Raw genomic sequence first — 24,964 nt, 5'->3', positions numbered from 1 at the left:
CAGAAATGTTGGGAAGATGAAATAAGCTAACATCTGTAAAGCTCTTAAAACAGCACCTGGCTCATAGTAAGCTCTACATGACTATTAGAATTTATTATCAATTGGCTATTATTAGCTGGATAGCAAGTTATGTGATTTTTCTCTCTGATAACTAATTTGAAATTCTCTCATCTCCAAATTAAGAAAAACACTTGTTTGAAAACAACTGTCGAGCTGCTATAGGTATTTTAACTTGCACACAAGAGGCCATTCTACCAAAATAATTTTATTTTCACTACCTTATGACATTGAAGTAGCCTCTTTAGGAACATAAGTCACATATTCCATGGCATCAAATAGAAAAATAAATAAACATAAGTTTGTTCTTGGTGTTATTCTGTACAAAAGACAATACAAACCTGTTCTTTACAACCTGCCTGTTTGTAAAATTGTATGAAAAGACAAAGTCTTCCCTGAAAATGGATTTGTGTGTGTATTTTGTCAAAAGAGTGTTTTTTCATGGGGTACTTTTAGAATATTTTTCTTTTTCACTTTAAAAAAGGAAACTGCCTCTGTAAATCCAATGTTTTAAAATGATACTAGAACATTCTGAGCGAGAAATGTATTCCATCTCTGGCTGAGTCAGAGAAACCCTTTCTTAATGAGGACTCTGGCACTGACTGTGAACCACTGAAACCATCCTATTGTGACACATTCTGCAATATTAGTGATAAATTGAAGTCTGAGATATCAAGCATCTCAGTAAGTCCTCATCGGTGAATGCTACAGTGTCAGGGAGGAGCAGGTCACAATAAGAAACTGCTTTTGTTTTCCTTTCAGGGATAGGGCTGTATTCTCTACTAACTCTTATAACAGCCAGAGTTAAGGAACAATCTGGAGTATCCATAACCAGAAAAAAGCAAATGGACACATGAGGAAACACCTCACAAAGTACACCCACTTGGAACTTACCCTAAATCTTCAAAGTGTGTGCACATACACACATATACACACACACTTAGTCCGTTCGGGCTGCTATATCAGAATACCATAGACTGGATGGCTTAAACAATAAACATGTATTTCTCACAGTTCTGGAGGCTGGGAAGTCCAAGGTCAAGGCCCCAGCAGACTCAGTGTCTGGTAAGAACCTGCTTCCTGGTTCTTTCACTGTGTCCTCACATGGTGGAAGGAGCAAGGGAGCTTTCTGGGTTCTCTTTTGTGAAGGGGACTAATCCCAGTCATGAGGGCTTCATGTTCCTGACCTAATCACTTGTCAAAGGCACCACGTCCTAACGACATCACATTGGAGGTTAGAATTTCAACAAATGAATTTGGGGAGACACATTCAGTTTGTGTACATATTCACACACACACACACACACACACACACACACACAAAGGTTCCTAAACTAGAATTACCAAGGAAGTACTTTGATTAAAGAACAAATATTTCTTGAATTAACTATCTGATACAATAATAGAATTTATGTGTATAATAGATTAAATATTTTGATGCCAGTATTGTCCTGATTCCTACAAATTAAAGTTTAAAAAATACAACATATAACTGGCCTTTTCAACCTGTTATATAATCACACATAAAATAGTATGAAGTTCAGGACTCTATTAATGAAAAACATTTAGTTATAATAACGTTTTATTACTAAAGATATATTACCAAAATGTAGAAGTAATAAATGTGGGACAGAGATGTATTACCTTCTTTGTTGAGGTTTAAGGTGGGTTACCATGTTTCTACAGAATACTGTTTCCTTGTAGGGAAAATGGGAACAATCATATATCTACTTCTTAGCTTTATTGAAAGATTAAATTACACAAGGTATATTTCAAAGGCCAACAACAAAGCCTGGCATTGATAAGTGCTGCTAAATAGTATTTTCCCTCTTCTCCTGGAGGCCACTCCAGGATGCAGTGAAGTGAGGGAATACACCACAGCCTTTTTCTTAAGCAAAGGGGCTTTGGAATGTGGGTCTGGAAGAAGACACAGAAGTTAGGGCCCAGCCTCTACCACTACCTATTACCTCTACCAGTGTCTACCATTACCTACTCATGAGCCTACAGAGCAGCCTTGAGCAGAGTAGAACTTTGCTTTAACAAAGTCCCAACTAAGCCAGTTCTGTTTCCAGAGAACCAATTAACTGCCTTAGCCCAGAGCTCTGTCTAAACCTACCATTCCTATAAATTTGTGACTACACAAAAGGGAGAATCATATGTATACATTATTATCCTGTTACTTATGGACGGGTAGGACACTTACTCCAGATTTTTTTAAGCAAATAAATAACCCTTTGGTTGTAAGAGAATGTAAAATTTTTAAAGACTAGGTTGGGGAGTGATTAAAGCAAGATTCCAAAACTGAAAATTAAAAGAAAAAAAGTTCCTCAGTGTCTGGAAAAAAAAATAGAGTAAAATATATCTGGACTATTGATAGACTTAGAAATTATAGGCCACTCCTCTGGTTGTGGGTCTTTTAGAATCCAGGATTCAATGCCTCAGTTAATACAAAGGTTATCTATGAGTCTTATATGCAAGGAGATCTTTTCTTCTGAGTAATTTCCCTCCCTGTATACGGGCTGGGCTACGTCTACATAGACACATGCTTTGTTACTTTGCCCAGGATGGTGGACTAGCTGGGCCTCAACAGTAAAACAATAGCTATTAAAAAATTCCTTCCCTATAGAAAATAGATTTGGGGTTGTTGGAGTTTTAAAAATAAGTGTTTCTAGAAAACTGCCATTTTTTGATGGTTTCCTCCTCATCTCCATTTACAATTCTATAACATCTCAGAAAATAAATGTACAGACGAGAATAATCTTTGGCTATAAGGAAAGAATGTTTTAATAGCTCTATTATATATTGTAATGAACGCTTTTTTGGATCTATTTGTTGTTTTTCTTTAACCCTACTTGGTTGATGTTAGCTTTCAAAGGTTTAATACTGTATTTCTCTCCATTAACAAACAAAGAAATTAGGGTCTCTAAAGATTTACTTTATTTTCACTTTTAATGAGTTGTCATCTGCACTTCTCTTAAGATTGAATCCTTTGATTCATTATTGCTTAGATAATATTTCTTTATACTAAAGAGCCCATAATTTTTATTTTTCTATTACATATTCATTATAAAATTAAGCCATATGGAAAAATGTATATATTTTGAATATTAATTATATAATATGTATATTTATAATATAACATATTATGTTTTATACTTATATAATGTTTTTATAGATTGTTCTTATAGAACTAATTAGAACCTTAAGGAATACGTTTATTAGCATTTTACTTTTCCCCTTTAACTGTCAATCAAATTGATACTATAAGAATATTCAAACCAATTGACAAATCATTTCTGAACACACTTAGTTGATAGCAGACATTTTATTTTGGAACTAAAAGGTCACTATTTCAGTTCCTGAGCCACTAATTTCAATGCTACTTAAGACCATACCGGAATATGTAGCCACTCTTTTCTTAAGAACTTCAAGAGTTCTTAAGAGAAAGTTGCAGTATTTCCTCCAGAAGTGCATTTGAGATTCTCACAACTAAAGTCCATGAATTCAAGGCAACAAAAGCAAATGAATATTGATACAGAATAGATGATTGGTAAGACTAACAACTGTCCACTCTGGCTGTGAGGATATACAACTGGAATATCAGCTACACACACACACAAATAAAATGAGTTATTACAAGACTCTTTGATTCACTTATTCTGTTAGTAAATATTTATGAATAAATTGAATGAATAAATGAAGCAAAAATGCCTATGTCCTGGATGCATCACAGGCTGGAAAAACATGGTTCCTGCCCTCATGAAACAAACAGTCTAGCAGAGGAGAAAAACAAAGGATCACATAAATATCCAATTAAATTTCAATGCCAATATTACTGATGAGTTGCTCTGATTGTCATATCAGCCTTTTTTCCTCTCCATCTGAAGACTAAAACTTCCAGGAGATAATTTTTCACGTGTAACAGTTAAAAATAATTTCTCTTCTGGAAATCTACCTCCTGTGATATGAGCCCATTTACTCATTCCCTAGGTGGAAATACAAAGTAGTTGTGTCTTATTGACTCCACCTTTCACCTTTCACATCCAATTAGGTGCCATGGATTATTGATTTTATCATCCAAATATATCTTACATTCACACCCCCCCTTTCCTCCCCATTTCCATATACAAAAGCATAGTTCTCTGGTCCTCTTATCCAAATCATTTTAATAGACTCCCAGAATCACAAACAGAATAGGAGAGTATTACAGTGGGAAAACACACTGGAGATCATTCTTCAGATGAGGGAACTGAGACTCAGAAAAGCAAATGTATCCCCCAGGACCCGGCAATTCAGCCTAGCCAGACTTGCCTATGATGTTTCTTTAGAGCAGCCATGAACGACACTACTGACTGATTGCGTACAGTCATTCCCATCGCCTTCTGACTTGTTAGAAAATCCCTCTTCCCACCATAGGCGCCAAAAATGACATATACTTGCTTTCCTATGGATGACCACATGACCCAGTGATGGCTACCAGGATGCAAAGGGAAGTCTGTTGGTTGGTTTCTGAGGAACGTTTCGCTTCTGTCAAAAAGAGAAATTAAGCAGGAGCAATCCCCCAGACACACTTTCTTCCTGTCTTTGGAGCTGAACAATAGCAGCCTGAGGACAGAAAGCCAACATCTGAGGGTGGAGGATCAAAAGAATGGAAAGCACTTGGGGCCCTTCTCTGTAAGCCCTGAGCTAACAACTGGGATCACCTGCTTGCAGAACTCTTCTCACGAGATTGTTTAAAGGCTTTCCTATTGACAAGTTTATGTCAGGTGTCTGTTATGAGCAGCTTAGTGCACCTTGAATGGACTAGTGCTTTGTTTATTTCTTTACTTTCCATCTACCCCACTAAGCTCCACAACGGCAACTAATTGGTCTACTGTTTTTTGTGGGGTTTTTTTTTTTTTTTTTCATTTGCCATATTCCCAGTTCCTAGGATAGAGTCTGGCACAGAGTCAGCCATTGAAATAGATTTGTTAAATAGATGAATGCCCCAAAATCTTCATTGGCTTGCTTCTTGTATAGAATAAGGTCCAAAAGATTAATCTGGGAACATTTTAGGAACGTTTTGGTGCTTCATGAGCTGGCCCTACTTTATCTTTCCAACCTTATGTTTTACCTTCACACATGCTACAACTTAGGAAAACAGGACTATTTCCCGTCCTCCAAACACTCCCTGTGCTTTCCTGGTGCAGGGCTTTGGCTCACAATGTTCCTTCAACAGAACATGCTGTCTTCCTCCACCTCAATACTTTTTCAAGCTCCAGCTCTTCTCCCATAGACCTTTCTCTGATACTCTTTCCAGGTGCAGATATCATTTCTGTGTTCTCTTTTTTACTATCTATCACTTTTAAATATTTATGACAGTTATCTGTGGACTGATCTCTAGTAGATGATAATAAGCTCTTCTTGAGGCTAGGAAAGTCACTCTCCCGAGAAACAAATATAGTGCTTTACCTCGAATTTTTTCTTTGTGAGTAGAGGAATAAATAACATGAAAGTGAGCCCATTTTAAAAATAATTTAGACCCAGGAATCGGTGCTGACTCTCACGGAGGCATGGGTCTGAATGAATCTCAGGAGGGGAAGAAAGGAGGGAAAGAGACTTGTTGGAAGTGACAGGAGCAAGCACGGTTGCTTTTTGTCTTGCCGATGACAGCAAACTTCTTAATGGAAGATGATCCCAATCAATAGAGCCAGACAGCTGGTTTATATAATGGCATCAACTGAAGTAGTGGTCTTCCTCCGCAGAGGGATGTGAAAGGGGGAAAAGGCTGCTAGACTACAATAACCAGGGGACTCCACAAGTACATCTGCTGGTGTTCATCAATACGTTCCCCATCAACAAACCACAGGAGAGCTCCAGCGAGCAGCCTGCCTGAGCCTGGATGCTGAAGAGTGACGGTGGGGCCAGCGCTGCTGCTGTCTTTTGGCTGCTGCTGCCGCCGCTGCCACTGAGCAGATACCGCAGCGAGGGGTCTGACCGCGCCGAGTGCTCTGCGAGCTGGGTCTGGCTGGGAATGAGAAGTTAAGAGAGCGAGGGCTGGGAGGTGAGCCCCACTCATCAAGGAGCTGCAAAACAAAACAAGCAATTAGGCAGCAAAAGGAGAGAAAAGGTGAGCTTGAGCCAAGGTATCAGGCCAAGTGCAACTGGAGGAAATGTCATCATTGGTAAAAGAGGACTTGGAGAAGAAACTGTTTACGCCACTCTCGCAGAATCTGTACGAGTTTATCGAAATAGAGTTCTCGGTCCAGGACAGGTATTACCTCTGTGTGTCAGGTAATCTGTTCTTTCTATTATCATTTCTAAACGTAAATAATCCCCAAATGCTTGAGTGCTAGAGGAGCATTTTTTTGCATTTACTTTCCTGTACAATAACAGCACATGTATCTTCTCGTGAAAGCACTTAACTATGCCAAGTTTAAGAATTTGGATTTTACAGAAATTTTTTTTTAAGTGCTAAAATCTAAGACAGTAAAGAATATGGTGTTGAGAGTATTTTGGCTAATTGTTTAGAAATGAAACTGGGTGTGTACTTTTCCTGATTTGATTATTTTGTCTGCAATCTTTAATTCACTGGCATGGCATGCAGTTTTACTGTTGAAGACCTCATTTTTAAAAAGTCAACAGAGAGCTCTCTGTATACTTTTAAGTACATTGGAGAATTCAGTTCTACAGCCCCACTTCCAACTAATCTGGAAAACTGGGCTTTTCCCTTTGCATGCTAGGAAAGTATAATAAAAAGACCTTAAATTTTCTTCTGAGGATTTATTTGGAATAGAGAAATGATCTTTTAAAAATCATTTCTCCGGTACAAAGTATGTTCACAGAAATACTTTAATAGTAGAAATGACTTCATGAAGATGGAATTTGAAGATTGAGGAAATGTACTCTAAACTATGTAACTAAAATAAAGATTTTTTCCTCATGTTTTAAAATTCATGAAAATTATCCAAAAGTAGAAAGGCTTTTGCACTCAATTATGACTTGCCTAGCCTGTAATTTTTGTGTTGAATTTAGACAGAAATGCTTGTACCATTATTGAATTTAATATACAGCATTCCTTTTTCCCCAATCCATGCCTTTTAATACTTTTCAGGGACTTAGTAGAAAAGAACTTAGACACTCTTAGTGTTCATGTGGACTTTTCTTTATAAGGTACACACCTCAGCATTTTCAGAAAACAACTTGTTATAATTCCCTTCCTGGTTATTGGCTTAGAAGGACTTTGTAAAGGTGTCAAGAGGAAGTACTGTAAGAGAAGTAAAACATCTTTAAAGAAAGTGCTAAGAATTCTTTAAAATTCTATTATTCCTAATAGATATAATATTTACTCAATAATAAAAACAGTGCTATATGCTAACACTTTACCTAGCATATTTTGCTACATAAATGCAAAGTGTGGGGACTTGGCATTTTAGCAAGGTAAAATGCTTAACCAACCCAGGCAACAGGAAAGAATTCAAAGTATGGAAAAAAGTCAAATGAAGCAATTTTAGAAACTGTATTGTATCCTAACCATCAAATCTTAAAATATTTTGACTTAATATATTAGAGAAGATGCTTATTCTAACATTAATTAATATTTGATAATTTTTATACCTATTGTGATCCAACTTTATAAAGCTAATTACTCATCATATAGCATTAGTATACAAGTATTTTTAAAGAAAATTTCATAAAAATAAAATAATCACAAATATATGTACATATATCCAATTTACTAACTATATCTTAATACCTCCCTCCAACTATATAATTAAACAAACTTGTTCTGCCTAGGAGAAAAAAAGTCTCCCAGAATTAAATTTACGGAAATAGATGTGATTTCCCCCCCCCCCCCCCCCCAGTATCCTTGAGTTCTGAGAAAAATACTGTGGCCAGGGGTCACCTGCTATCTTTTCTCATAAATGACATGAATCCTTTTAACTAGGATTGGAAGGTTTCAAGTGGTTGCATTATTAACGTGGTGAAAGCTACCTCTTTAAGATTCCATTTTCTCTTCTGGAAAATGACCAAGTAGAGTAGGTATCACTTTCACTAGTAAAATTCAATGATTCTGTCCTGTAAGAAGCAAGGAAAAACAAGGTCCTCTCAGATGTGAGGAAGAGAAGACAATATTGTAATAGTCCAGATAAAAGTTAATATTAAAAGTCATGATTTCACTAAATTTTCACAACTCTTCTCTATATCACATCAATTTGATCAACATCAACGTCTCTTTATGACCATTTCAAATACATTTAGACAAGAATAGTACTTTGAGGTAAAAATCAATGTGAGTCTTGACAATCCTAAACCTTTGACCATGATTTACTCAGAAAATTTCCATTGATATGAATCAAACAGGTCATATCACAATTGTTGCGGAAGGTAACTCCAGATTTTGAATATGCGTCATCCTCAGGGAGCAGTGAGATGCACAGTTATACTTTCCTTTTATATCCTACAATCCAGCACTTCTAAATTTTTAAGAATCACAGGTTTAGAGTAGTCAAATTTTATCATGTATTTTCAAATTAAAGAAGACATGTTTTAAATAAATTAAACTTTCTATTTATCTAATCAAAGTCTGTCATTTGCAAGGGTGTCACAACCAGATGATTGTGATTTACTGTTATTTTGATACATGACCTGGTCAGTGTCAAAAAATCAGATGTCATAAACTCAATCATCCTCTCTGGTTTGCTAGGATGTATGGTGGGGATTTTCTGAACCTTCGTGTCCCCCCACCTCAGGGTTTATATGGTCATTTCTCCTCGGGATTAGTTTCCCCCAGCCTAGAACATCATTATCTCTGGCAGTTAAATGCAGCATCTTCTTATGAAGGAGGAAGGAGTTCTATTTATTATGTGTGGGCACCTGACAGGGGAAAGTCACTTGTGCAATGATGAGAATGCAAATGAATTCAAGAAATTCTGAAGGACATGAAATGGCATATAAAGCATTAACCATAATTAAATGGGAAGTAACAGGGCATGGTGGAATGGTCCTTGGAAGGCTTGGAATCAGACAGATCTCGTGTGAAACCCGATTGCTTTGCCCACCTGCCAGCTGTGAAATTTGGGGCAAAATAATTAACCTTTCTGGCCTCAGTGTTGACATATCTGGAAGGGAAATAATAACACCTGCATTGCACATAGTGATCTCCTGTTAAGTCCCAACTAGGAAGAAAAACCAAACATGATAAATTTTATTCCAACTAAGTAAAATAAAATATAGGGTTATATTTTTTAATTATACAGAAAAAATATATTATCTGTGAAAACATATGCTGAAATATATGTATAAATACTATATACTACAGGTAAATATATATACTAAAAATAAAATATACACTAAACATATGTAAGTATGTATATTTAATATATAACAAAATTATATATTAAATTTTGTATTTTACAAATAATTATATACATATTCAGATACAGATTATTTTTAAGTATCCTTATATATTTAGAAAAACTTTCCATTCATAGGTATTAATTTGAAAATAATTGGCATTTGCTAGAATTATGAAAACAGTATGTATAATTTCTCCACATATTTTGATGACAGAACAGAACTACTTCTCTGCGAAACAGAGAATCTAACAATTTTGCCAAATCATTTACAATAAGAGTATTAAATAAGTTGAGAAGAAAAAGAAACAAAATACTAGAGACTGGGTAGCTTATAAACAACAGACATTTATTTCTCACAGTTCTGGAGCTGGGGAAGTCCAAGATCATGGCAGTGGCAGATTCCACGTCTGGTGAGGTCCCGCTTCCTCATAGACTGCCATCTTCTATCTGCAATGTTGCATGGCAGAAGGGGCGAGGGATCTCTGTGGGGTCTAATTTTATAAGAGCACTAATGCCATCTATGAGGGCAATTTTGCCAAATCATTTACAATATGACCTAATCACCTCACACATGCCCCACCTCCCAATAATGTCGCCTTGGAGGTTAGGATTTGAATTTTAGGGGGGACACAAACGTTCAATCTATGGTACCCAGGATAATCTGAAAATTGATTTTATAAAAATATGTCTAGAAAAAATGTTATATGAAAACTACTTTTTTATGAAATCAATAATAGCATTCTCAATGACCCAAAGACATCATCAATACATTGAAACATTTTACTGAAGCTTCTTGTCTTAGATAACTCATGGCAATTTTTCCCTATTATTTACTTTCAATGTTGAAAACACTTATGTAACACTGGGGTTGTAAAAGACCGGTTGTTTAGTTATTTAACTAATAACTAAATTATTAGTGCAGCTTCCTCACGAGGTACTGTTTTTCCTCTATTCTGCCAAATTATATTTGTTCAATTGGCAAATTTTCTTTCCATTTAGCCTCAAGAATAATAGTGACCATTTTAAAATGGTAATAGAGGCAGCTATTAATGACAATGTTTATTTTGAAATTAAAAGTGAAAATGGTTGGCATGATTTAAGATTCTGAATATGCTAACTAAAAATACAAAAACTAGAGCAGGTTCATTCTGAAATTCCCTGGGTCTACAGATATACTCACTAAATAATTGTTGCACAATCACCTCTGATATTACTGAAACCAACTCTGGCCTTTTGATGATATAAACACATTTCTGTTTTAAGACAGTGTGATACATTTCCACTTTGCCACTTCATTAATGTTGAATAGGGCCATTTAATTTTGGCAAATAGCACAGCTCAAGGGTGGAAATTAGGGATTGGGTCCACCAGCCTGAGTAGTCTTCTTCGCCTCTTGGCTAAAGACAATTCCTAGAGCCTCCTTGGCTCCAGAAGAAGCTATTTGGCCCAATTAAGGAGGTTGAACAGTCTCTGTGCTGCATCACTGTAATAAAAGGTTAACTTTTAAAGCATGCTTTTTAATTTTCTTAGTTTGGTGTTAGTGGGACAGTGACCATCAATGTAAGAAAACTTGATAACTGGTAGATCCTACCTTCTTAACCCTCCCCGCAACCCATCCTTTACAGAACTGTCCCCAAAAAAGCTTTCTAAAATTTAAAGCTCGGCCTATCCACTTAAAATCCTTTAGTGACAACCCTCCCCGCAAACTACCCGCCACACACAGCTTTCACGATAACCTTTGAACTCCTTTGCCTAGCATTCTAGACCTTTCAGGACTTAGCTCCTACCTAACCTCCTTCCTACCACCTATTCACTCTCACACACCAAATACCTGTAAGGACTCAGTAGTGTCTAGGATTTCATATTTTTGTACACATGCTGTTCCAGAACTCCCTTTACCCCTTTCTTCATTGTGCTAACTCCCACTGCCCTTTACAACCCAGATGACCTCCTTCAAGAAGCTGTCCCGGACCCCAAGTTGCATGAAGATGTCCCTTCTCCATGTTCCTAATCACCCTGTCCGTGCTCATTCACAGCATGGTGATCAAGTGTTTTCTTTCTGAAGCCTCACTCCCTGTCATCTCAGTGAGAGTAGGAAGGGTGTCTTATGGAAATTCATTTTTTTTCAGTGCTCAGCACAGGGCTTTCTATAAAGGGGCACTCAAATATTTATCAAACTAATGAAATGAATCAGTGGGTCTATAGTCAATTAGCTGGTTATCAGAACATGTAGATAAGGCAGTGGAATTTGCTTCAAATTGTATTGTCATACAATACCCAGTTTTTTTTCCCCACCCCCCTCCTCTCTCACCCGCTAGGAAGCGAGTGAGACAGCTAGCTAGAACAAGAATATCCACGTTTGATTCTGAGGTAGAGCCTTTTTCTGGACAGCCAGAACTGCCTCTTTTTGTCCACAAATTGGCTGTTTTTAGGGCTAGAGAAGTGTACATGAACAGAAATCCACCAACTTTTGCACACAATTTCAGGACTCAGCCTTTTTTTTTTTTTTTACCCCTGGTTAAAAAAATCTTATGCTCTAGGGGTGGCCGGTTAGCTCAGTTGGTTAGACTGTGGTACTAATAACACCAAGGTTGCTGGTTCAATCCCTGCATGGGCCAATGTGAGCTGTGTCCTCCTTAAAAAAAAAATCTTATGCTCTAGGTCCCTTCCAGAACAAGGTCCTCAATCACACTCCCTTTGTCCCCAAAATATGCAATCCCTCTTCTTCCAATCTCTTGGAATATGTGATTTAAAACATAGCCTTTAGTCTCTTCCTCTTTGTTTTCTAAATCCTATCTAACCCAGAAACTGGCAGACAGTATCATGCACTCAATATTAGTTAGTGCATGAAGGAGCCCTCTGCAAGCTGCATCTGCCTTCATCATTCTAGAAAAACTGCCCTCAGGGAAGAAATCAATGATCTTCCCCAAGACAGATTCAGTGCCAGGAATGAATTCTGGCTTTATCCAACAAAGTGCCTTCACAGGATTGTCTCCAAATCTTTGACATTTTCTGTCCTGTCGATTTCCATAGCCTTGCACTGGTAGCCTTGTCTCTTTTCTGATGGCCCCTTCTCAGACCTCTCTGCTGGTACCTTTTTCTTCTCCTCTCTGCCTCACCTCTTTCTCCTGTTCTTTTCCCTATCAACCTCATCTTGCAAACCTGTCCACACAGAAAAATCCCAAGTCCATATCTCCATTCCTAAACTATAAACTTCCGTCTCCTTCTCGTCTGAGATTGATCATTATTCCACCCAACCAGCTTGCCCTCTCTATTCTTTCCTATTTTGAATCCATCTAGTGTTACTTCCATCCAGAGTTGGCAATGCCTCATTTGACTCTTACTTGGATTTGCCACTTCTATTTCCATAGCCCATATACTATGCCTAGACTATGACAACAGTCTCTAAAAACAAACAAAATGAAACACTTTAACAATTGCTATAAACCAGGCACTATCCTAAGTCATTTTTACACTTCATCTTTAATCTTTACACCCTATGAGTTTGTATCACTCTGATGTCCACTTTATAACATGAGAGAACTGAGGTTTAATCTCTCTAGAGATTAAGTAGTTTACTCGGACAACACTGTAAGAAGTGATGTCATAATTTGAATCCAGAATATCTAATGCCAGAGCCCACTGAGTCACACTGACTCCTCCAGGGATCTTCTGCTCCTTTTTCTTTTCTTCTTCAATGTATCCTGTGTATCACCGCTTCCAAAAAATTCTCCTTTAACAAGACACCACTGTATTAGCCTCCTGCTCAAAGAGGAAGGAAACCTATTGACTATGTATTACTGTATGAACTTTCACTAAACACCGGACATATCACCCTCTTCTTAAATTTGTCAACCCGCTCAGACTCTCTTCTATAGGGGACAGAACTCAGCTCCATCATCAAATTTCAGCTCAACTGGTTGCCTTAATTTCATTCAGTATCACCTGCACTGTCAGAGGAGAATTACTCCTTTCACCAGCCCCAATTTTGGAGTTCTCACTGTCCAAGCCAGCCAGCAACCCCTCCTATCAGAGTGGGGATTCAAACATCACAAGTCTACAGTGGGTTTTGTCACGTTTCAAATCCAGAGTCTTTCAAAACATTTTCACAACCTTCTCAACCTAGGGAATCCTATTGCCTCCCCATATCCTAACACCAAACAGTCTATACTGTTCACTTTCTCCGAATCTACCTGATGCAGTTTAGCTTCTGTTGTCCATTCATTTCTTTGCTGTCCTTTACCTAGAAATGCCTTCAGTACCATCCCTGCCTTTCCAAAGTGAACTAATTTTAAAGCTCTATCTCAAATTATATTTCTTTCATAATTCCTTCCTCAACTATTCCAATCCTCTCTCTTCCCAGAACTGTTAAATATATAGTCTGTTCTACATCGCTTATCTATCACTATGATTATACTGCAATATTATGCTTTATATCTTCTTAACTAGGAGGGCATATCAAAGTAGTACTTCCCAGAACCAAAAGAGAGTCTTCCCTAAAGACGGACAAATTTCAGTTTTACTCTAGGAAGACAGACCAGCTTAGAACTCTCTAAGTGACATCATCCATTTTGAAAGTTTAAGATATTCAATTCCGATAAATATATATATAAATATATATATATATATATATATATATATATATGTATATGTATATGTATATGTATATGTATATGTATATGTATATGTATATGTATATATGTATATGTATATAGTCACAGGATGTGGAGTACATATAAGGACTAGAGTCAGTGAAACTGTAACAGCTATATACGAAGTCAGAGGGGTAGTAGATTGGGGGAGGGGAGTTATCACTTTGTGAGGGGTATAAATGTCTAACTATTACATTGTTTTGTACACCTGAAACTAATAATAATAATAATAATAATAATAATAAAAAGATATCCAATTCCGATTGCCACCTGTACATAATATACCTAGATACCTTTTACTATATATTTTATGTAACTCATGTGTGTTATCTTTGCCTCCTCAACAAAATCATAACTTTCCAGAGGACGGGGATCATGTCTCATACTTGCACCCTCTGTGGCATCTATAATACTTCTATCAGGCAAAATAGCAGACACTCAGTAAATACTCCTTTATAATCCAAACTCACTGAAAATTTTCAATTCAGGGATTCTAACATCAAATGTTGATTCTTCCACTGTGTTCATATGAGACAAAAGACAATGATTTTATGGCCAGGAAATTATTTCCTAATTCTGTTCACATAAAATAATCAATGATTTGTCCATACCTCTCAAAGTATAGTACTAAAACTTTTTGTCTCAGTGGCACACGTTGAATACTAAAATTTTGGCAACAACACACTAGAAAGGATTAAAAATCTCAAACAAAGCAGCTGTAGGTCAACAGTAGCTGTGATACAAGCACTTCATCAAAAATCTCACGGTGTACCCAGTAGTATTTGCATGGTCAGTCTTTAACACTGTGTTGCTGTGAGCAGAACTGTTTACTTTCCTGACCTCAATTTCTTATATTATCATAAATTAAAATTCCAGCTTGTTCTGTCAAATACTTTAGCACTTACTATGCTAACTCTAAGTCCCTTATTTTCTGCCCTGAGTTGAACCCCATTCCCCACCACAAGGCTCATAACTGAAAGCACATAGGTCTATGTTCTACCTGACAGACATTATTGTGGCAGCATGTAACCACAATTGTAGCAAAAATAAAGTTAACACATTGAGCAAATTTTGGGGCAAACTCATGAAAGTTCAGATAACATCAGGGTTCATAAATGGAGTGCAGGTTTAATGTAGTTTCAAGCTCATTATAAGAAAAAGAGATACATAAATACTGAAAAGTATGATGATGAATAATTTATTATCTCTCAGAGTTTATGTAAACTAAGTGTTTTTCTGTCCTGCAGTGACCAAAAATGAAGAAGTAAAAATAATTATGGTGAAACATTACAGAATAGGTTTAGATGAAAAATATGAAGTAACAAAAAAGTGGTCTTTGAATGATCTACAGATGATTGATGGAAAAGAAGCAGATACCGTAAGTGTTATGCTTTTTAAGGGAGATGTGGGATCGATATACGGGAGATCTTCATGTTCAATATCCTACTTCATATATTCTTGGCATGTAATTAACTGCTAAGATGACATATTGTTCTTAAGTGGTATGGTTTAATCTACTGGGATGGTCCACTGGGTTTTTTTATTCTTGTTTTATTTTTATGAGTTTAAATTTGAATTTTGTCTATTAGATTTAAAAGCATCTTTCCCAAGGGCTTCTTAACAGGTTAAACACAATCTCCCAGTCAATCCTGAAACTTTAAATATAAAAAGCTTCCACCACTACTCTCTCTCCACCCCAATTTCTGCCATAAATTTTGAGGATGCCTTCCCTCATCTTCAAATTTTACTGTCAGTTAGTCACTTGATCCTCCAGAAGGACCAATAACTCTTGGAAATCCTACAACCTTACAGCTGAAGGGGTGGGGGAAGGGTGTATACACCAATCTCTCCACTTGACCACGTGACAAGTAGTTTTCCTAGTTTCTCCTTGAACTCTTCTACTGATGGAGAACTCATTACCACATGAGGAAGTCCATTCCATTTCTGAATTACCTTACTTTAGTTTTAAACTTCCTACTTACGTTTAACCAAAACCTGCTTCACTATAACATCCACCCATCTCCTTTTGCCATTTGGATCAATCCAGAACATACCCAATCCTCTTTCTCATAGCAGCCTTTCCAATACTTGAGAATGGTTATAATATTCCTTCAAGTTATCTGTGTTCTAGATTAAATGTACCCATTTCATTCTTTAACCTTCATATGGAGATCATATAAGATAATATGACAAGACAATACAAACTCTAAGAAGAGGTAGCATTGGTGTTATTTTCTCCCCATGACATTGCTTCAATACCCTTCACTACATCATTTTCTCTCCTCTGGAACGCTTCAGTTTTTCCAGAAATAAATACAATGTTTTAGAATTAGTGTGACTGGTTTGTATTTCCTTTGATCAACGGATACCTTAGGTCTTTTGTGCATGAATTGCCATTTAACCAGATCTGCCATACCCCTACTTACATGGAATAAAATCTGAAAAAAGGGCCCTGGTGATCTGCTTTCTTTATCCCTGGTCATTCCCCATTAAATTGTATACATCCACAATGCTTACCTACCGACTCTTGAGGCCTAGAATGCTCAGTCACTTTTATATGTTGTCCCATTCCTAGATTCCCCATTGGGTAAAGTCCTACTCATGTCTCCCTCCGTGAAACCCCCATCGAATTGTGGATATAAATGTGTTATAGCCATAATCCTACAAACTGCATTTGTAGACTTTTTCTGTCTCTTCTCTGGATGGGAAGATTCTAAAAGGCTGACACCATGGCTTTTTATCTTTTATCATAGCCTTCTGCCTGATAGATATTAGGCACTCAATAAATATTTTGTTATTGTTGGATGAATTAGAACTTAAGCTCATTTATTCTTAATCCTACTAAATGCATGTTCTTAGTCTGGCTTTTTCTTCCTATCTATCAAATCTTCTGATACCATGTTGCCCCAAAAATAAGAGCTAACCAGACAATCAGCTTTAATACGTTTTTTGGAGCAAAAATTAACCTGGTATTATATTATATAAAACCTGGTCTTATAGTAAAATTGGACCGGGTCTTATATTAAGTTTTGCTTCAAATGATGCATTAGAGCTTATTGTCCGGCTCGGTCTTCTTTTCAGGGAAACACGGTACTTTGATTGTTTTAATATTCACTGTAGTATGATGCAGATTTAATGATCACAACATTTAGGACTTCATTCAAGTCAATTAAAAAAATGATGGGAAAAAAAGAAAAAAAATGATGAAACTGGCAGGGCTAAGTGGGTACCTCTAGGTAATTGATAGGTGATCATTATTATTACTACTATTACTACTATTAGTAGTACTGCTACCTGCTACCATCTCACACTTTGTAAACTCTTATCAGGTGCCAGGAACCACACAAAGCTCTATATAATTGCACATAATCATCACAAAACCCCATGACTTAGATTCTGTTATTATTTCTGATTACAGATGAGAAAAATCAGACTTAAAAAGATTAATTGACTTGCCCAAGGTCACATAGTTATTAAATGGTGGAGTTTGCCTTTACCCAGAAATCTATTAATTTGCCTTCTTTAGACTGCTTGTTTAACGTCTCTACAAATTCATATACATTCATTCATTGAGAATTTATGCTATATCAGGCTGTGCTAGGCTCTGAGGATACAATGGAGAATTAGACACACATAAGCACTTAGTTCTGCCTTAGTTAATTAATTATCTAGTCTGAATACCTAAATTTTATCCTTAAGATCTTTATTGAAATCAATATATGCAATCTGCTATAATCTTGACTTATCACCTAGGAATCCTATGTTTAAATTTTGGTGTGTTTGACATGACTTCTTGGTAAAACCATGCTGGTTCATTGCTTTCTTTCCTAAGTACTCCTATAGCATTTTTCTGAGAATACATTCTACATAAATGTTCAACACTTAGGAAATAGTTAAATATATTATTGCATATCAATATGCTGTAATATTACACAGCCATTAGAAATCATGTTTCCAAAAGAATACCTTGGAACACAATTGTTCACCATTTAATAAGTTTTCAAAAAGTTAGGCTAATATGAAATTTTTCTATAGTATTCTCATTTTGCATATTTAGTATATCATATTATTAAAAACTGAAATCTGAACCTTAAACTTTAATATAAAAATACATATAGATATGCATGTGTACATATATGTATAGGAAACAAACTAGTATTTTAACAATGATTATCTCTGTGTGATAAGATTACAAAATTTTTAATTATTATTTTCTCCTTTATACTTTTACGTACTTGCCAAAATTTCTATACTGCATTAAATTTTATAATAAATCAATATTAAGTTCACTAATCTGTAGTTTCAGGAATTAACCATCCCCACCTCTTTTTTTAACCATTTTTCTTTTTTTCTCAAGTTCTCAAACATTACTGATGCCACAATTATTTCCACAAATTTGGTCAGTGTCTGCGTATGCAATCATCAAGTTCGTCAATTTAGATTCATTGAAAGCAGACAGCAGTGCTCTGTTTTCTCCTCGCCTTTCCGGTCTTTAATTTCATAACAACAATGTTGATTCTTCTCTTTCCTATTTGAAGATCATTATCTTTGGTAGTGAACTTGATACAAAACAGAAGTTGAATATTTCTATTTTTCTCATTATTTTAGGACCTAAGAAAATCTATACTATCCAAAGAGTACTTCTTTTAAAAATTTCTGTTCTATAGATGAAGTAAAAATATTCCAGTTATTCTGGGGTTTTCCATTTCTCTCTCTTGGAATTGAATCATAAAGAGTCAGCATTTATTATAGTTTTTCAATAGCAATGACACAATTTTAAATAGAGCAATTTAGAGCCAGAAAGTTGTCAGTTTTAAAATGGAATGGAATTGAAATTGAAGTCAATGTATAAAGCAGAAATCAAAATGAGTGGAGAATTCGAGACTGACATGATGTAACGGGAGAGAAGATGACAGAGCAAACTGGGGTTGTGTGGACTGAGACCTTAGTTCTTGTCCCGGTTCTGCCAATAACTACTTGTGTGATGCGGACATCACCACTCTGGAAACTATTATCCCAGCTACAAACAAGTGATTACTGAATAATCTGTGATATCCCCTTTTAGATCTAGGAGTCTATCAAGAAAGAAAGAGAAAGGGAGGGGAAGAAGGTGGGAGACAGGGAGGGAGGGAGAGAAGGATCTTATTTTTAAATTTTGGTGTGTTTGGCACCAAGGAGAAAAGAGAAAACTTTTCTCCCCTCCAGAAGTCTGTAAGTGAGTTTATTCTTTTCTTCCATCCCTACCCATCCTCCCAAATTCATGACCCTAGGACGGAAAGAAGAGAGAGAGAGAGAGAGAGAGAGAGAGAGAGAGAGAGAGAGAGAGATTTCTATTCTATGTGCATGCCTGCTCAGGCTTCAAGTATTAGGCTAAAGAAAAAAATAATCCTAAGTATCTCAAAAACATAAGATATTTTCCATATGATAAGGAGAAAATGTTTCATTGAGGAAACTATATAAGGAGTGTGATTAGTATTTGGTGATGGAATGGGTATGATTTCCTTTTATTGAGATTCTCTGCAGAAGTGTCTTTCAAGTGCAATTATGAAAGCTTTTGTGAGATGTGACTAGAGGAACACTGCGCTTGAAATCACATCACCCGTGTACATTCTTGTTTGTTTTTTAATTTGTTAATGGTATAAAACAAGTTGGTATTAACACCAGTATCACAGTCTTTGGAGGCAGATTTGGAAAAGGGTACTATCTTTTATTAAGCTTCGTACTGTACAGTTTATATGATCGATCTCATGTAATCTTCATAGCAACCCTATCTAAAAAGAGGAGAAAAGTGAGAACCAGTCACACAAGTACTTTCCCATGGTTACATCAGAGATTCAAAATGGTTGTCTAACTTCAAAACTCATCTTCTTTTTCCTGCCTCCTAAAAGAATGTTCCTATTTAAAAAAAATGCAAATGCCTAAGTAGTTTGTAAATAATGTTCAGACACTGCATGGTAATTAATTATTCATATTCATATTTGGTTTCTCTCTGCCTCCTTGTCATTTAGGGCACTGTTTGCCTCCACTTCTCTTTTTATAGGAATACTTCAGAGCAGTTCAACACACACTTGTTGAAAACTTAGTAGCTGCCAAGGATAAGCACTAGGAATGCAAAGATAAATAATACAAACCCTCTGCCCTCAAGGAGAGTTGGGAGTTAGGCAGAGAATGAATGTGAAAGCATTTTGTAAACTGAAAAGCACTTTATAAATGCAAGGTATTGTTGTATTAGTAATAATAGCAAGTATTGTTTTTTTTACATACAGGACTTAGATCACTTGATGTTTGATTTTTTTCTCCAAACTTCTCCACTAGAAGTGTAACAAGAGCCTATAGGCAGTCCTTAGCAATTTTTCAGTTTCAGTCAAATGATTTAATGATCCTGGAGATGAACTTCTAAATCAGCAAGTTGGTGGTCTGTAGTATGCCAAATGCTAATAAGCCATCCGATACTTCCCTCTTCTACCTTTGGAATTGCACAAGGAACCAACCATCTAGTAGAGAAAAGGAAAAACCTCTTTTCCCCTCCAGAAATTTGTAAGTGGGTTTATTCTCTTCTTCCATCCTTACCCATCCTCTCAAATTCACTACCCTGGGAAGAGTTGATAACTACACATTCTGAGACATGTTTTATTTGTATAATTGAAAAATTACAGGTTCTTCAAAAATACTCATTCTTGTTGTTGTTCTTTTTAGAAGCAATATGTTTGAAGCAGGTAGCTTTGGAAAGCTCATTTGTAGATTTTAGAAATATGTTTGGTACTATTTAATCAATAAGCATATACAAAAGAATATGAGAGAATCCAGGATATCTAGTTACTCTCCTGACTACAAATGAAATCATGTTTCTCTTTCTTTTCTAGGACAATCCATTTTTCGATCTGCACTTCAAGAAAGTGTACCGTTTGGAAGCATATAGTTGTGCTTCTAAATATTCCTTTGCTCGAACTGTAAATAAGCTGAACCATGCATATCTTAAGAAGGACTTACAGATCGTGAACTTTGATTCTACTTACATTAATGATGACTCCATTTGGTCCTCCAACAACAAGGATTGTTTGGTTCTTATGCGAATATGCTTTTATGCTTTCAATCTAGTGTGCCTATCCCTGTGTCCCCTGCCACTCTGAAAATGTATACCATATTCCTTCATCAGTATTCTGTGAAAGCAATTCCCTAAGTAAATATTTTTAGTCATGACTTTGTTTTTTCCCCTTCACCAGTGACTGTTATTTATATAAAAACAAAGTGATGCTTTGTGAATCGCAGTGCAATGTGTTTTAATGCAATCATTCAACATTTGGGACTTTTGCCTATGTGTTCCTTGGTAACTTTGGAAGGAGTCAGATAATTTTGACTGAATGAGTATTCTACTAAAGAGTATCAGGAAGTATCTTAAAAGGCGTAATATGTGGAAAGACATCCCATATCCATGGATAGGAAGACTTTATATTGTCAAGGGGTCATCCCCAAAGCTCATCCACAGATTCAATACAATCCCTATCAAAATTCCACTGGCTTTCTCTCTTTTCACTTTGTTTTGCAGAAATGGAAAAGCAATCCTTAAATTTATATGGAATTGCAAAGGGCTCTGAATAGCCAAACAATCTTATAAAAGAAGTACAAAGTTGTAGGACTCACACCTCCAATTGAAAAACTTACTACAAATTTACAGTAATCAAAGGAGTGAGGCACTGGCATAAGGATAGACATATAGACCAATGGAATAGAATTGAGAGCTCAGATATAAACCTATCACCTATTGTGGCTGGTTTTTGATAAGGGTGCTAAGCTCACTCAAAGGGAAAAGAATAATATCTTCAACAAACGGTTCTATTACAACTAGATATCTACACACAAAAGAATGAAACTGGGCGCCAATCTTACTTGTACACCATAAACAAAAATCAGCTAAAATGGATTAAAAACTTGAATGTAAGATCTGAAATTATAAAACTCCTAGAAGAAAACAGATAAGTTTTCAGGACCTTGGATCTGGCAATGGATTCTATGATGTGTAAAGCATGAGCAACAAAAGAAAAAATAGATACATTGAGTTTCTTAAAAATTACTTTTGCATCAAAGGATATTATCAAGAAAGTGAAAAGCAACCTACAGAATGGAGAAAACATTTGCAAATCATATACCAGAATACATATATAAAGAACTACAACTCAATAACAAAAAGACAAATAACCCAGTTAAAAATGAACAAGGGACTTGAATAGACATTTATCCAAAGAAGATATACAATAAGCACAAGAAAAGTTACTCTATATTTTTAGTCATTAGGGAAATGCAAACTAAAACCACAATAAAATACCACTTCACACCTCCTGGGATAACAATTGTTAGCAAAGATGTGAAGAAATTGGAACCCTCATACCTTGCTTGTGAAAATGCATGATGGTACAACCACTGTGGAAAATAGTTGGCATTTCCTTCAAAAACTAAACACAGAATTACCAAATGACCGAGCAATTCCATATGTTGGAATGAATATACCCAAAAGGGTTGAAAGCAGGGACTGAATAGATGTTTGTACACCAATGTTCTCTGCAGTATTAGTCATAATAACCAAAAGATGGCAACAACTCAAGTGCCTATCAATAGATGAATGGGTAAACAAAATTTGGTATCTACATACAGTGGGCTATTACTCTGTCATAAAAACACAAACTCCTGATACTTGCTACAACATGGACAAACCCTGAAGATAAGCTACAATGTGGATGAACATTGAAAATATGTTAAGTGAAATAAGCCAGACACAAAAGGGAAAATATTATATATTCGACTTACACGAAATATCTAGAATAGGCAAATTCAGAGACAGGAAGTATATTAGATGTTACCAGGGGCTGGGAGGAGGGAGGAATGGGGAGTTATTGCTGAATGGTTACCGAGTTTCTGTTAGCGATGATGAAAAAGTTTTAGAAATAGATGGTGGTGATGATTGCACAACATTGCGAATGTAATTAATGCTGCTGAATTGTACACTTAAAAATAGTTAAATGACAAATTTAATGTTATATATTTTATCATAATTTTTCAAAACAACGTAATATGCTGAGAATCATTGACATGCACTTTACATGGGTCAATTGTATGGGATGCAAATTATATCCTCAATAAAGCTGTTAAAAAGAAAAAAATGACTACCTGAGTCTAGTATTAGAAGAAAACATGGGTGAATTTTTTATAATGTTAGAGTGGGGAAAACTCCTAGCTAGATTTCATTGATAACTCAAATCCAAAAACAGTAAAGAAAAAAATGATTAACTATATAAATAGAAGAAGCCTTTGCATGAAAAAAAACTATAAATAACCAATTGACAAATGGTAAACGGGAAAAATATTGCAACTTATATAACAATATGCTAATATCCTTCACATATAGAGTGCTCCTAAAATTGAAGGGTCAAAAAGACCAACAACACAATTTGCTTTAGCAAAAGATGTGAACAGCTATTTCATAGAAAAAGAATTGCAAATGACACAAACATATGAAAAAAGTGTTCAACCTTACCCATAATAAGAGAAATTTAAATTAAATCTACAATGTGATCCTGTTTATCATGTGTCAAATTGGCAAAAATCTAAAACTTTGATAATATCCCATTGGAAATGGGAAAACAGTTCCTCTTATTCATTGCTGCTGGAAATATAAAAGGGTACAAATCCCTCAGGAGAGGAATTTGGCAATATCTAGCAAAATTACATATACATACATCTACGCTTTGACCCAGCAATTTAATTTTGTTTCTAGGACTCTTGCCCAAAGATACTTTAGCAAAGATACAGAATGACACATGCACAAGTCATGTGACATTGTTTATAAGAGCAAAATATTTCAAATAGCCCAAATATCCATCACTAGAAGATGAACTGACTAAACTAAGGTACAAATACACAATAGAGTACCACGTAGCAGTACAAAGTAGAAAATAGTGAAGGCTTCAGGTGTGCCCTGATTGGAAGCTGCTGGCATGAGGAGCTATAGGTGGGCTAACTAGAAGCGGGCATCCTATGTGATTCATTAAAGGTGAATATTTCACTTTCTCCAGTTGGTCCTAAGTTTGAAGTGGGGTCAATTTTAGGGAAGCTCTAAGTTATTAATCAAATCCTGGATGTTTTGGGCCCATTTCTACAGGAGTTATTTGACTTCTTAGACTGGTTATAACACATACTAGGTTGGCTTCCACAGCTGGTTGCTACAGTTTGGGCATCAGAGTTCTATTTTTATATGTAGCCTGGTCATTGTCTGTTTGTGTGTTAAGAAGTATGTTGATTATGGTGGTGGTTACATGACTGTATACACTTGTCAAAATCCCAAACTTAAAATCATATTCAGAATTTAGTCATTCATACTATCAGATTGGTAGTGTTATTTTGAGACTGTAATAGGAATATTGAGTATGTATAAGGTAAATATATGCTATGTTAATGTCATTAGAAACCAAGATTCTAAGCTTAAGAGAGAGAGACTAAACAAGTATAAAATCAAAGAAATTATAACCCTGTAATAGTAAATTAAACTGGAAATATTAATATAAACTCTTTTAAAACATAAGCATGCATTCTCCAGGTTTGTCCACTGAGACCTTGAAGCAAAGACATTGTGAGCAATGAGCATCTTAGCATGCACGGTGGTCTATAAATCCCATTTCCGCTTGAAAAGAATGAAGACTGCTTAAAGAAATTACTGATTCTAGGTTTAAGGCAGAAAATATACAAGATGAATATGGGACATCTCGATGTACCAGGAGGAAAGGAAACTATCAAAGTTGATTAGAGTCAGTCAAAGGACACCAACTTGAAATAGCTCCCACTGGCCTAAGATGGGACAATTTGAGCATTATAAAGAAAATAACTATGGTAGAATAAAACACAGAAAATATATGTAAGTCCATGAAT

General features: G+C 35.9%; 1 protein-coding gene across 1 annotated transcript; it reads left to right on the top strand.

Moving 5' to 3' along the window:
• Window positions 1–5,354: 5,354 nt before the first annotated feature.
• On the top strand, window positions 5,355–23,161 carry EXOC1L (exocyst complex component 1 like). The gene is made up of 3 exons (XM_019740092.2): window positions 5,355–6,330; window positions 15,295–15,425; window positions 20,911–23,161. The coding sequence occupies exons 1-3, from the start codon at window positions 6,210–6,212 to the stop codon at window positions 21,175–21,177; spliced, it is 519 nt and encodes a 172-aa protein (XP_019595651.1). The 5' UTR covers window positions 5,355–6,209; the 3' UTR covers window positions 21,178–23,161.
• Window positions 23,162–24,964: the final 1,803 nt, after the last annotated feature.

The sequence above is a fragment of the Rhinolophus sinicus genome, linkage group LG02, assembly GCF_036562045.2.
Source record: "Rhinolophus sinicus isolate RSC01 linkage group LG02, ASM3656204v1, whole genome shotgun sequence".
Classification (NCBI taxonomy): domain Eukaryota; kingdom Metazoa; phylum Chordata; class Mammalia; order Chiroptera; family Rhinolophidae; genus Rhinolophus; species Rhinolophus sinicus.
The sequence above is the reverse complement of the archived record's forward strand: the minus strand, read 5'-3'. Positions and strand labels throughout refer to the sequence as shown.